The sequence below is a fragment of the Scardinius erythrophthalmus genome, assembly GCF_964197995.2.
Source record: "Scardinius erythrophthalmus genome assembly, chromosome: 9".
In the NCBI taxonomy this organism is placed as follows: Eukaryota; Metazoa; Chordata; class Actinopteri; order Cypriniformes; family Leuciscidae; genus Scardinius; species Scardinius erythrophthalmus.
The window spans coordinates 13,687,015-13,699,901 of record NC_138229.1 but is presented as its reverse complement, the minus strand read 5'-3'; the positions used below and the strand labels follow the sequence as shown (position 1 = coordinate 13,699,901).

Here is a 12,887-nt window from a genome sequence, read left to right as displayed (position 1 = left end):
GCAGTTTGCATTGCTTTATTGAAAACTGTCACAAGCATTTAGGTTTTTATAATTTTTCACACAAGCTATTATAGTTTTTAATATACATGTAATGACTTCTATTCCATCGCTCTGCAAACATTACAGATCGTTTCACTTAAGCTTAATAGCAGGATTGAATGGTACATTTCAAATCTTGAGCATTAAGTAAATTTAATAAAAATAGTCCCTAAAATATAAGGTTATATTTAAAAGGATAAAATAAAACATCAAGATAAAAAGAAATTCATTTTATTGAAATATTACAAACCAGACAAATGCATGTCATAGTATCTCTTATTTACATCAAAAATGTAAACGGCTTACATTCAGCAATACCAGTTCTTATGTAATAATGTGATACGACCTAAATAAAGGATTAGTAATACATAGTGAGAAATACAAAACAGTGCATTTGTAAAAATGAATTACAGCTTATGTAGTGCAAAAATTAAACAAGTGATGGTGTCTTAAGAAATGCAGCTCTGAAAATGCAGTATGTGGCACCATCCTGTGTCACCAAAGGGAGGCTACAACGTTCCTTCTCAAGATCAACAGACGGCCAAACTGACAGAGAAAAACGAGAACACTTGACTCATATTCATAAAGGCTCTGCACAGGTTAGTCAATCTGAATGGAAATCGAACAACAGCTAAAGTGAGCTACAAGAAAAAGCCTGCCAAACCGTGTTTAATCTTAGTAGTTGAATGTACAAATGTGTCTAGTAGAGTGCACAAAACTGATTGCAAACACAAAAATTGACAAAAAATGACTTCCTATGCAATGTATTACCACACAAGGAGGAACTACTGTTGTAGCAAACCATATAGACCGCCCAACTCATGTCTGGTAAATTCAGTCAACAGCTACGTTGGTACGAGTTGAACACAGATGCACTGTAAAACATCAAAATCAAAAGTTATGCTCATGGACAAATTACATTTCTAGCTATAATGTGACGTACAATTTTCCTAAACTATTTAAACATGGATTTAATGTTCCACGTGATACAGAGGGGGAAAAAAATTGTTTTTTGTCAATAGTAAATGTTAATGGTATTAAAAAAAAAAACTGTTCTAAAATAAATTGGAGAAGTTACTCTTCAGCATGTTAATTATGAGAAGCCGTCAGCTACAAAAACGGAATGTAGGAAACTGTCTGCATAATGACATTTAGCAATCATGCATCATGATTTTAGATGCTCTTAAACAAACTTTTAGATGCCGATAAATTACGAGTAATCCAGGCTGACCTCTAACTAGTTAATGTGTTATTTTTCTAGGTAGAACATGAGCACTTGTGAGCTATAATGAAATGAATCTATGAATATGGAGATGAACAATGTAATGTAAATATAAAGAACCCTCCTTTTCAGTGAGTCAGGATGGAAATCTGAATAATTTGGAATGTCAACAGACTGTGAGAACACTTGTTTTTTGTGGTGGTTTCAGTTCTCCGTTTCGGAAGAGTCGCTGACATCTGTTAAACGTGTTTGCTTCTTGCGGACGTTCCAGTGAAGACACTGAGCCAAACTGTCAAACCAGTCGTACACCAGATCGTGACAACAGATAGAAGGAACCGGAAAGCAAGAGGTCGTGATCTTAATGCTATGGGGGAAAACAAAACTCACGATTAACAGATACGATTGTTGTGAGAGTTCAAGTGATGATTTAAAGGGGTCATGACATAAGAAACCAAATTTGCCTTGATCTTTTGGTATATAAGAGGTCTTTGTACCATTAAAACGTCCTGCAAGTTTCATAGCTTTAGATGTCCTCCCCATTATAAACGAATCATTTATTTAATCAAGCTCTAAATACAGCTCGTTCTGGATCCATGGTATGGAGTGACGTCACAGTACGAAGCGACGTACCAGTCGTTTGCATATGACCGCCTCTAGCGCGAGACAACTACGCTTCAAGCGCAAGACAACTATGCCTCATCTTTGCATCACATCTGTCACGCGCTTCACATGTGTTCAGTCGACGTGCAGCGAGTGGGTCTGTTTACAAGAAGATTGCGATGTCAATTTTTGTCCAAAAAACTATAGTAATACTATAATTACACCTAAGGGAACATAATAAAAGAAAAGAAAAAACCATGTCATGACCCCTTTAATCTAAACTGCCCGTTTTCTGTTACTATACAATGAAGTCAATGAATTCTTAATGAAAAGAGGGGCAAACTGCATTTGAACTGTACAAAGGCTGAGTGCTGATCCCTACTGATACTGTTGATACTCATTTCCATAACTGTAACACAGCTGTTGTTTCATCACTGCATTATGTGGAAGGTAAAATATTTGTTTACTTATGGGATTGTATAAACGAGTGTCACCTGTCGCCATGCTGGATTTCCTGCCTCTTTCTGCCATCAAATGAGACCCAGGCTGTGTTGCGAGCATCAGGCGATAGCGTTATCTGCAGAATAAATAGTTTGTCGTAAGATAACACTGTTCTTCTGAAGCTGAAATAAAAAAAATAAAATAAAAAAGCGCAAGTTTGCTTGGTAAATGTAGTCCTTTTCAAATGGCTAAACCTTGGCAAAATGTCATTCTCACCATGAGCTCCACACCAGCGGGCACCACTATGGGTCTGAAAGAGAGGGAGTGAGGGCAGATGGGGGTCACCATAATGGCAGGGACATTGGGATGGATCATGGAAGCTCCCGCTGCAGCTGCGTAGGCTGTGCTGCCCGTGGGGGTGGAAACTATTACACCTGCATAGAAACAAAGCCACAAATTTACATCTATTTTCATGGCAGCTGGACTCTTGTCAAAGCAAAAAAGACCATCATTTACTGTGACCTGCTTGGGCTAGAAGAAAAAAAAACTAATCAAACACTGGCTGCGTTTACACTTGGCATAAACATGCGATCACAGTGATCCGATCATAAGTCAATCAGGACACAGTGCATTTACACCTGTCCACATCAAGTGGTTTCTGTATCTGGATAACAGATCGCATATAAAAAAAATTTATTCCTGTGATGGCAAAGCTAAATTCTCAGCTGTCATTAATTAAGTCTTCAGTTTTACATGATCCTTGAAATCATTCTAACATGCTGATTTGCAATAATATTTACATGGAAACCATGATAAATTTGTAGATTCTTTGATGAATAAAAAAAAAAAAAAAATAATAAATAAATATTAAAATGCGTTTTTTCTGTCACTTTTGATCAATTCAACACAACTTTGTTGAATAAAAGTATTAACTTCTTAAGATAGATAAAAACTGGTCGGGCCAATCTGTGCTCACCGTCTCCCTGTACAGATGTGATGAGACGTCCATCCAGGTAAAGGTCAACATTGGACAAGTAGGATGAGGGTCCTCTGTCCACCACCACCTCATTCAGCACCTTCATACACACAAAATAAAATAAAATCAAATCAAAATATCCATGACACAGATGGTGACTGGACATACAGACCTATCACAGCTGTTATTTTCAAATAACTCCTATTATGTCTGTCACCATGGAAAATGTCTCTAAACAGTCTTGAAGGACAAAAAAAAAAAAAAAAAAAAAAAACTTATTTTATCATCAAGTGTAGAATTAGACTGGCCTAAACAGTTGTTTAAGCTTCTTTGGCCTAAAAAATTTTTTTTTTTTATTATTATATTCAAAGAGTGCCCTTACATGGCAGGCATTCATGTTTTTTTCTTGTGCAACAAATTTTAAGATCTGCTTTGAAGACATTTTACTTGTCTTGTCTCCTCAACCCTTATAACAATTTATAGTTACAACTATAACTAATGTATATGAATGCTGCATTCTAAAAAAAAAAAAAAAAAAAATTGTAAATTTTATGGCTAGCTAATAAATTGTATATTCATTGTGAGCAGGTACAGGTACATGCATTTATATGTATACGTTTATAAATATGCCTATGTTTGTGGATATGCATGAATAAGTACTCTTATCGTCCAAAAGTTTAGGGTCAGCAAGATTTTTACCAATTGTTTTTGAAAGTCTCTTATGCTCAAGGCTGCAAATAATTGATCAAAATACAGTAAAAACAGAAATATTGTAAAATATCATTACAACTTAAAATATTAAATTAGAAATGGCTATATTTTAAAATGTAATTTATTCCTTTGATGGCAAAGCTGAATTTTCAGCAGCCATTTATCCAGTCTTCAGTGTCACATGATCCTTCAAAAATCATTCTAAGATGCTGATTGTGTGCTCAAGAAACATTATTCCCATTTTAAAACTACAGCTCTTCTAATTATTATTAATGTTAAGACAGCAGTCGTGGTGTTGATTTATATTATGAAAACTGTTATACATTTTTCTTTGCAGGATACTTGGAAAGTTCAAAATAACAGAATTTATTTGAAACAAATCTTTTATAATATTATAAACGTCTTTACTGTCAATTTTGATTAATTTAACTCATCCTTGTTAAAAAAAAAAAAGTATTGATTTCCTTCAAAAATAAATCTTACTGCCCCCAAACATTTGAACGGTAATGTTTTATGTATATTATATTATATTATATTATATTATATTATATTATATTATATTATATTATATTATATATTATATTATATATTATATTATATATTATATTATATATTATATATTATATTATATATTATATATTATATTATATATAACCTATTATTTGGTACAAAGCACTAGGTAAAATGGCATGACATAAAAAAAGGCCCTTAGCTTGTTTTATGGTATCCCCTTTGTGTCATGTGACCGGTAGACACCATATCATCAGATTTTTTTCCATTGTCCTAATTGGTGGATTGCAAGTTTGAATTTTGTCAGTGTTTGTATTTAAACAAGCTTTTGTACTTTTTTTGCCCTGTGTGCCAAAATGTGTGGGCAAATAACAGACAGACTTCGTCTCAAGCCCAATGTTTTGATTGAGTGCTGCGTTACCTGTAACTGCAGAGTGATTTTGCCTGCCTCGTTATTTATGTGGTTATGAGGCACTATTCCGTTCTCCTGAGTGCTGAAGAGCTGCTCGTTCCTCTGGAACATGCCTTTCACCACCTTAACTTTCAGACGACTGCGCAGAATGATGGCAGCATTACCTACAAGAGCCAGACACAAACACTTCAGATAACAAACACGCTACTGAGACAAGTTTGTCTAGTTTCAAAGATGGAAAATATAAGAAACTTTCAATCACTCTACCTTCAAAAACTTTATCCACCTCTGTTTTAAAGGACTCAAACTTAAATGGTGTGAGAAATCCTAAGGAACCCAGACGGAAGGCCATGACCGGGGGAACACTGCCCTTAAACAAATGAGACAAAACCTGGGATGATTAAACCACATTTGATTCTTAAATCGATCTCAAACTACCTTTTGCATATCCAAATTCTCTCAGCTAATATGGAGCACACAGAGACCATCTAATGGAAAGCAGCTGAGAATTGCCTAGTAGGAGATTCTGGTGCACAAACAAATGAGATGAGAGAATACCTGGAAAAGAGATGACGCATACAGAAGAGTCCCATCTCCACCCAAACAAATAATCAGATCAATGCAGTCCGAGATGTCATCAAACCCTGTATGAACAAACACAATGATGAATCGCTCATTTTCCTAATGCATCTACTCCATTATTGGTTAATGGTGTGTCAGGGTTATGTAAATCCTGTTACTGGTCAACCTGCCAACAATTCACTCATACCTTCCCTGAATGTGCACAGCTGATTGCGGATGGCGGAAAATGACTCATCCTTCATGAGAGAGCCATCATCCACAACTTTCTTCTCCACATAAACCATCAGATGTTTCTCCTGATGGTAGAAATAATTTAGATCAAATTTGTATAACCAAATCTAAACAAATCTTATATAATATAATGAAAATAAAAGGGTAAAAAATAGCACCTGTAGCTTTAAAGACTAAATCAACAACTAGCGTTGCTTTTAGATTGGATTTTGTGTAACCTACCTCCACGAGAAACCTGCAAAGCTCTTTGAACGGCTCCAGCAGGGTCTCGTCTTGGATCTTTCTGATAATCAGGACATTGAGTGGTGGTTTGCTCCAGGTGAGCCGCTGGCTGGCTGGATCCTGAATGTGCCTGCGGGGAAAGTCGACAGAGTAGGCAAACATTCTGAGAGTCTGCACTGTACTTCACACAGAGAAACACTGCATGTACTTTGTACACTCGTTACGCAACTTACAATCCTGGTCAAACATTTTGTAAGCACTGTAAATGTGGACTTCTGCTTTTGGTTTCTGGCTGGCAGATCTAGGATCAGATCATTCTTGATATTGATAAATGGGGGGGGAAATGAAAATAATAATAATGTTTTCACCAAATAATAGGGGTTATGACACATTCACTGTTTTTTTTTTCTTCTTACTTTGTCAAATATTTAAATAAATCGTTAATACACACATTTTATTTATTGTACCAAGGAATAACCAAGCCTAAGTAACAGCTAGGTTTCTATAATTTCAAAAATGTAATGTTGCATGACATCCAGAATAAGTAATTTTTAGATTCAGTCTAATCATCCTTATTGACACAGAAATATGAAGAAAATGTGAAGGCACAACATCAGATATCAAACCACATTACCCTCTGCGTGCATTTTGTCCTGAGGGGTGTAAAACAGGCATAGTGCTGGAGGGCTTTTGGAAGGGGTCCGTTAGAAAGTTCCAACATGAACGCTCCTGTGACGGTAGCAGCAGTACCCGACTGTACTGCAATCCAGCTCCACCCAAAAAAAAAACGCCCTCTGGCACACAGGATCCTGTCACTTGTTTGTCCAATCCTTTGCTTGACTTAATGTTTAAACAGTAACAAGGGATGTGACCTCACCCTTCACCTAAAGAAGGCCTGCCTGCGCTTACTTACATGACTGAGGTCGGGTTGGGAAGAACACAAGCTTTGGGTCCAAAGTGAGTAGCAGGATATGGTCCATGTAGAAAGTGCCCTCGTCTGGAACAAACAGACATTTCACTTAAGTCCCTTCACATTTTTATCTTTAGAGTTTAACTGCTCTACATCAAATGGCATGTTATAAACCTGCATCTATCCCATCTTTTTGGGCAACTCTCGGCAGTATCCTCCGTTGATGCAGAGGCTTCTGATTCGTGCTGTTCAGGCAACCGATGTATGCTTCCCCCCGACAGGTGTTCTGGACAGTCCGGCCCCCGAAGAGACCTCTTCACCTCTTTCCGTCTCCTAGGAAGTTTCCCCTGCCGCTCCTGCTGCCTCGGTGACCGCTTAGATGAACCATCCTCCTCCACCTTTCTGGAGGGCAGCTCGTCTTCCATGCCTTCAATTCTTATAGGGAAAAAAAAAATTCAACATTATTACAAGAACCAAATAAATTCTAAAAATGAGGTGGAAGACTTAATTGAGTTAATCCAGGGGTTGATCTCACCCCTGCTTTATATAAAATATTGTTGATCAAAATAGACATTTTGACATGCATTACAAAACAATGGCTTGTGTGAACAGAGGAATCAAACATATTCAGCTGGTGTCATGTGTAAACATTTATATGCCCTCCCTCATTCAGACACTAGTATTTCACTATTTTAACACCATTCTATTATTATTATTATACATTTAATTTTTAGTTTAATTTAGAGACTACATTAAATATACACATAATTCGCCATATTGCAATGCAATTTAGCACAAACTAGGCGATTTAAAGGGGTGAAGACTCAAAAATATACTAAAATATAGTCACTTCAAACTGTAACACTAAAACCTTAGTGTTAATGAAAATAACTCCATGGACATGTTATCTGTCAACCAACCATGTATTTATTTACCATGAATAGCCAGCAAACGCATCTGATGTGTGCTGCACAATACGCAAAGGCAGATTTACTCATACTACTAAGTTAAACATGCAAACTATCAAGCTACTAACAAGGGTCTTGTTGTTACTAACGAGGGTTTTGATGTTATTAATGCGTACAAGGTGCAATTGTCTTAAATGGGTTAAGCGACACGAGACACTGCACTGAAAACACACAGCAGTAGAATCATATCAATCGCCCAAAACTTCCCTTAAGTTAAGTTAGCCGCGCAGAGCTAACGTTAGCCAAACAAACACACTTCCCCAGCGCTTACCACACAACAGGAAACACCGCGAAACTTCCCTTTTGGACTTTACAGTCTTTCACCACATAAGAGGTAAATTTAATACACTAGACAGCAATATTATTCCTACTAAACCACGCTAAACGGCTTGTTAATATTGTATATTATGGGATGTCCACAATGACATCACGAGAGTGTCAGCTGCGCAGAATCTCTGAGAAGCAAATGAAAACTCTTATCGCCTTGGTTAGATCGTTTATACTGTCTATTGATTAGATAGCCTTGATTAGATTGGCTTGATTTTCTTCATCGATTTTTTTCTTTATTTAATGATGTTTTATTAACAAAGTTCGGGAGGAGCAGGTTCAGATAATTAACCAAATTATGCACAGCTGGAGATTAATCAGTAATCAACTCAATGACAGAGTATAAATTCACAGCAGACCTATCTCTGTTCATTGAAAGTTTGTCAGCATCCCTCCTCCACCCCATCTCCTCACTTCCAGTTCCATCTACACTTACCAACTGGGGGGAGTACTTTGGGTTCGGGCCTAACTCCGAGCTCGGAGCCCTCCCCACGGACAGCACGCCAAATACGCATAAACTTATTGTACTAATTATATGTAGATGTGAACTCGTGAATTTTTGCTTTTTGTGTTGTTTTAATAAATTTATTTAGTCATGCTGAAAAAAATGCCCTTTATGGACAACCTGAAGTTGTTTTCTTGAACAACCTGAAGAAGGTTTCTCGAGTAGGCCTAGGCCTAAATAAACATTACAAAAATTAAAAAGACATTAATTTAATCTTGTCACATGATAAATTGTATTACTTGTGTAACTGGGACGATTACACAAATGGATACTTTTCCAGGATGAATAAAGCAAGAAACAAACAGGCGTGGTTTGTAGTTATTCATTATTTCAACATGGGTTGAATATCATGTCAATAGCAGCTGCACTTCTTCAGTCATTTCACTCGGTTAACACATCCGTCTTCCAGCGACGTTCTGCTTTTGCAATGAAACCGTAGGCCTACATAAAACCAATGCAAAAAACAGCTGATATATTAATATTATTTTTACTTGTTCATTGTTCCTAGGGTTCTGCTATATTTAAACTGCTTTATAACGTTAAAAAGGCTACTGGCAAAATGTCTGCAATAGTAAAAAGTTGAGTAAAGTAAAAAATTTGTGTGAATTTTTTTTATAAATAAAACACTGCATGGCCATCAATTGGGGAAAAGTAATTTTTGGGTGCACATAGTAGTAGTAGGCTGTTTACCAGCAAGTGCTAATTGGGCCATGCTAACCAGTCAAGACATGTTCCTGGATCCATATATTTTGTTGATCCTTGAACATTCCTGCCCAAAAACATAGTCCTAACCCTGCTTACCTGGGAAAGGAGAGATTAATAAGAATGGTGCTGAAGCTCTAACACTGGTTTTAAGCCTTAAAATGATCTGTAAACTTATCCATGATGATTGATTGGAATGTTGTTCCTATCCTAGGTCAACAAAGATGTTGATCCTGAAACATGTTATTGGTAAAAACATATTCATCGTCTTGTGTTCGAATGTTTGTTCCAAAATACCTTTTTTTTTAAACCTGTTTTGAGTTCTGAAAGTTGAAAGGTTTGTTATCTGTTCACTTTAAACCACCTCTGGTCAAAAAGTGAATTAAGCAAACCATGTTTCATCTCAAAACCTTCTCATTAACACTGTTTTGGGCTCATTGGACAGCCATAGAAGGATTGAGCTGCACCTGAATCTTGTAAATTGTGACCAGGCACAGCAATTTTAATACATCCCAGGTTTAAACATCATTTACATTTACATTTACATCTATGCATTTGGCAAACGCTTTTATCCAAAGTGACTTGCATTGCAAATGCTCTGTTTTAGCAGTTTAGACTTTTAAAGCATATTCTTGTTCCCAGTAACCACTCCCTTTTAAAGTCAAGCCCCTTCTCACACAATGATATATACTCTTTTAACCTTAGCTGAAGAGACAATGAGGACTTGAAGTAATAAACTCTCTTAAACACTTTTCACATTCTCACTAGTTTAATTATTTAGTAACTTAATTATTTTAACTTGTCTACTAACAAATGTCCAACAGTGCATGACTGAGGAAAAGTTTTGTCATGTTGTTTATTTTTTTTATTTTTAAATATTGAACATTTTCACCACAATGTCATTGCCACTAACATACAGATTTTATTTTATATTTAATATGCTGTAAAAAAAAAATTGAAATTTTAACTGTAAAAGACAGTAAAATTGCTGCAGTAAAAAAAAAAAAAAAAAAAAGTTCCCTTACTATATATGGGTAAAAAATGTAATAGATAACCTCACATGTCATGTAATTTTAAGATTATGTTAAATGTAGCCTACCATTTTTGTAGTAAAAAAAGGAAAGGAAAAAAAGGGGAAAAAAAGAACAAATCATCTTATAATTTAGTGCCAACGCCGTAAACTGAATTCCCTGTGACACTTCATATTTGATGTTTTTTTTTATTTGATTTTTTTTTTATAATTATGCTGCTTCTTAATCTTTTGTTATCAATTATGCACATTTGGGTTTTATGTTACATCTTATGTTTTTATATTTCTATTATTATTTAATATTATTTTAGTGTCTTGTGAGTTGCCATTATACTGTTTGGTATTTGTGTGCATGACACTGCGTACGCCTTCCATATATATTAATATTTGCCTTAGCTCTATTTGATAAGCTGCTTGTTATAACATTGATTTATCATGTGGCTTTCTCTTTCACTTTTGGGAAACTTTAGGGGGAAAAAATTAATTTGTGGAAAAATAGTTTGTTGTCATGCAATTATATATTTTTCTCTTACAGATGGATATAAATCAGTGTCACATAATAATGTTTGAAATGGTTCATGATTATTCACACTGTGTTTCACGCTTTGTTTAGATCATCATAGTTGTAAATGTAAAATTTCATAATTTTATAATAAATTGTCAGTTTAAGATTAAAATAACAATAAAATCTAATAGATATTTGAAAAGTAGCTAAATTAAATGACAGTATAGCTTCGGAAATATGACCTTCATAAAAAGAATATATACTGTATGTATATATATATATATATATATATATATATATATATATATAGTAATTTATTAATTAAAGTGCAAGTACTGTATTGCTGATATGCTAGTTATTTTCATTTTAAATTTTAGATCTATTTTAATAAAGTTGTTGAATGAGTAGTGTTGTTGAATCAGCAATAGAACAGATTAACTTGAAAGGTAAAACCACACCTACATTTAATTGTGTGGGAAAAAATGATGCACATACATGCTTTACTATAGTAATAATGAACTTCCAATGAAAAGGGCTATTCATTTGATGTGTGGGGCTGGGCTTAGCTTAAGTGGGGTGTGTCTACTGACAGTTGGTGTAAACTGTTTCAGTGAGGAACTGCTTGCCAGTTACAACAAAGACTAAAATTGTGACTGATGTGGACTATGCCTTACCATGGATACATCAATCCCTTCTCTTCTGCTGGTTCTGTGGCTCAAGAGTTTCCTGAACTGGCTGGTGGTCGTGGTACAGCGACACTACATGATCCGGACTTTCTCAGGATTCTTTTGCATTTCCTTGGCACTGATTGACAGTCTCTTGAGTTTTGTCCTCACAGCTATTTTCTATCTGGAAGACGTCAGCATCTCAGGCTGGCACTTCACCAGGTACTACATATGCCTACTGACTCAGATTGCTTGTTTTATCTACGCCATGCTCCACTGGCCAGTGTTCCTCCTTGTAGGACTAGATAACTTCTGGACCCTATCATCAAGCTCAAGACACACATCCTGGACACAAAAGCTGACTTACATTGCGGGAGTGTGTCTCCTTTGGATTCTAGCAGCTTTGTATGTTTTCTGGGTGGCTGACGTTGCTCTACCGTTTGGAGATGATGAGAATCACCAATGCAAGCTGTTCAGTAGCCCTCAGAGTTCTCAGATTCTTGTTGCGTTGCTACTGGCAGTCACCTTTGTCATGCTGTACTCATACACTCCGTTTGAGAAATGGAGGGTGCAGGTTTTTCTGCATTCCACTCAACAATGCTGTTTGATTTGTTTAAGGAAGGTTATGCATACGTTTCTCAGCACATGGGCCTCGTTTCTCGTTCTGATGATCATCGCACCGCTGCTAATGATAGAGATGAATGCACATCTGCAGTTAAACGTCATCTGGTTGAGTTTCCTCAACAGTTTTTCTGTTGCTTTGACACTGTGTCTCCGCTCTTTTGCGCCGAATTTCCAGAAAACCGACACCTTTACAGATGGTTTTTGTTCCTGGTACTTTTGTTTTACATATGGAGCTTACGAGTGTAATTATGGACAACAAACTGACCGCACTTAAGTTAAAACACTAAATGTTTGACCATTTATTGTGGAGTATGCGTATTTGTTTTTCTGTTTGCATTACAAAACGAAAATTAAACATGTGGTTTGTTAAAAAAAACTGATTCTCCTTAGTAGAATAAAAGTGAATACCAGCACCATTTATAAGACTAGGCCTGGTGTAAATTTAAAGCAGCCACACACTACAGGACAATCAAGCCGATTTTGGGCCCAATTGTAGGCTACCGATTCTCTTGATGGTTCTACGGATTATTTTTGATTTTCCAGTGGTGTGAGGTGTCTTAAATCGCAAATATATCCAACAACATGTTAAATATTTACGATCATAAATCCTGATGTGTGGGGGGAACCTCGAGGACAAACGCGCACGCACAGTATCAATCCTTGCTCAAGTTACTGCTTGAGCTGGAGGTGAGCTCCGCAACTGGT

The 12,887-nt window shown here is 36.1% G+C and overlaps 2 protein-coding genes across 5 annotated transcripts; one reads left to right on the top strand and one right to left on the bottom strand.

Moving 5' to 3' along the window:
• Position 1: 1 nt before the first annotated feature.
• nadkb (NAD kinase b) lies at positions 2–8,376 on the bottom strand. Of its 4 annotated transcripts, none has more exons than XR_014030777.1 (13): positions 8,096–8,376; positions 7,031–7,291; positions 6,860–6,943; positions 5,947–6,076; positions 5,681–5,789; positions 5,470–5,555; positions 5,179–5,281; positions 4,921–5,075; positions 3,279–3,378; positions 2,579–2,736; positions 2,356–2,438; positions 811–1,625; positions 126–585 (listed from the first exon to the last, which is right to left on the bottom strand). XR_014030777.1 is itself a non-coding variant. In XM_081374436.1 (12 exons), the coding sequence occupies exons 2-12, from the start codon at positions 7,279–7,281 to the stop codon at positions 1,466–1,468; spliced, it is 1,419 nt and encodes a 472-aa protein (XP_081230562.1). In that variant the 5' UTR covers positions 7,282–7,291; positions 8,096–8,376; the 3' UTR covers positions 2–1,465. The 4 variants fall into 4 exon arrangements, 2 of the variants coding, with proteins under 2 accessions (XP_081230562.1, XP_081230563.1); XR_014030778.1 differs by having other exon boundaries at positions 811–914; XM_081374436.1 differs by having other exon boundaries at positions 2–1,625.
• Positions 8,377–11,568: 3,192 nt separating this feature from the next.
• Positions 11,569–12,456, top strand: gpr160 (G protein-coupled receptor 160; the record flags this gene model as incomplete). The annotated part of the gene is made up of 1 exon (XM_081373769.1): positions 11,569–12,456. One exon carries the CDS (start codon positions 11,569–11,571, stop codon positions 12,454–12,456), a length of 888 nt encoding a protein of 295 aa, XP_081229895.1.
• Positions 12,457–12,887: the final 431 nt, after the last annotated feature.

Bases quoted from the DNA above. Each gene is read 5' to 3' on its own strand.
- nadkb (XM_081374436.1), bottom strand. From the start codon at position 7,281: ATGGAAGACGAGCTGCCCTCCAGAAAGGTGGAGGAGGATGGTTCATCT. The intron at 5,790-5,946 runs GTAGGTTACACA...TTCTACCATCAG, and splicing joins TTTGCAGGTTTCTCGTGGAG to GAGAAACATCTGATGGTTTA. The intron at 1,626-2,355 runs GTGACACTCGTT...TTTCCCCCATAG, and splicing joins GAAATCCAGCATGGCGACAG to CATTAAGATCACGACCTCTT.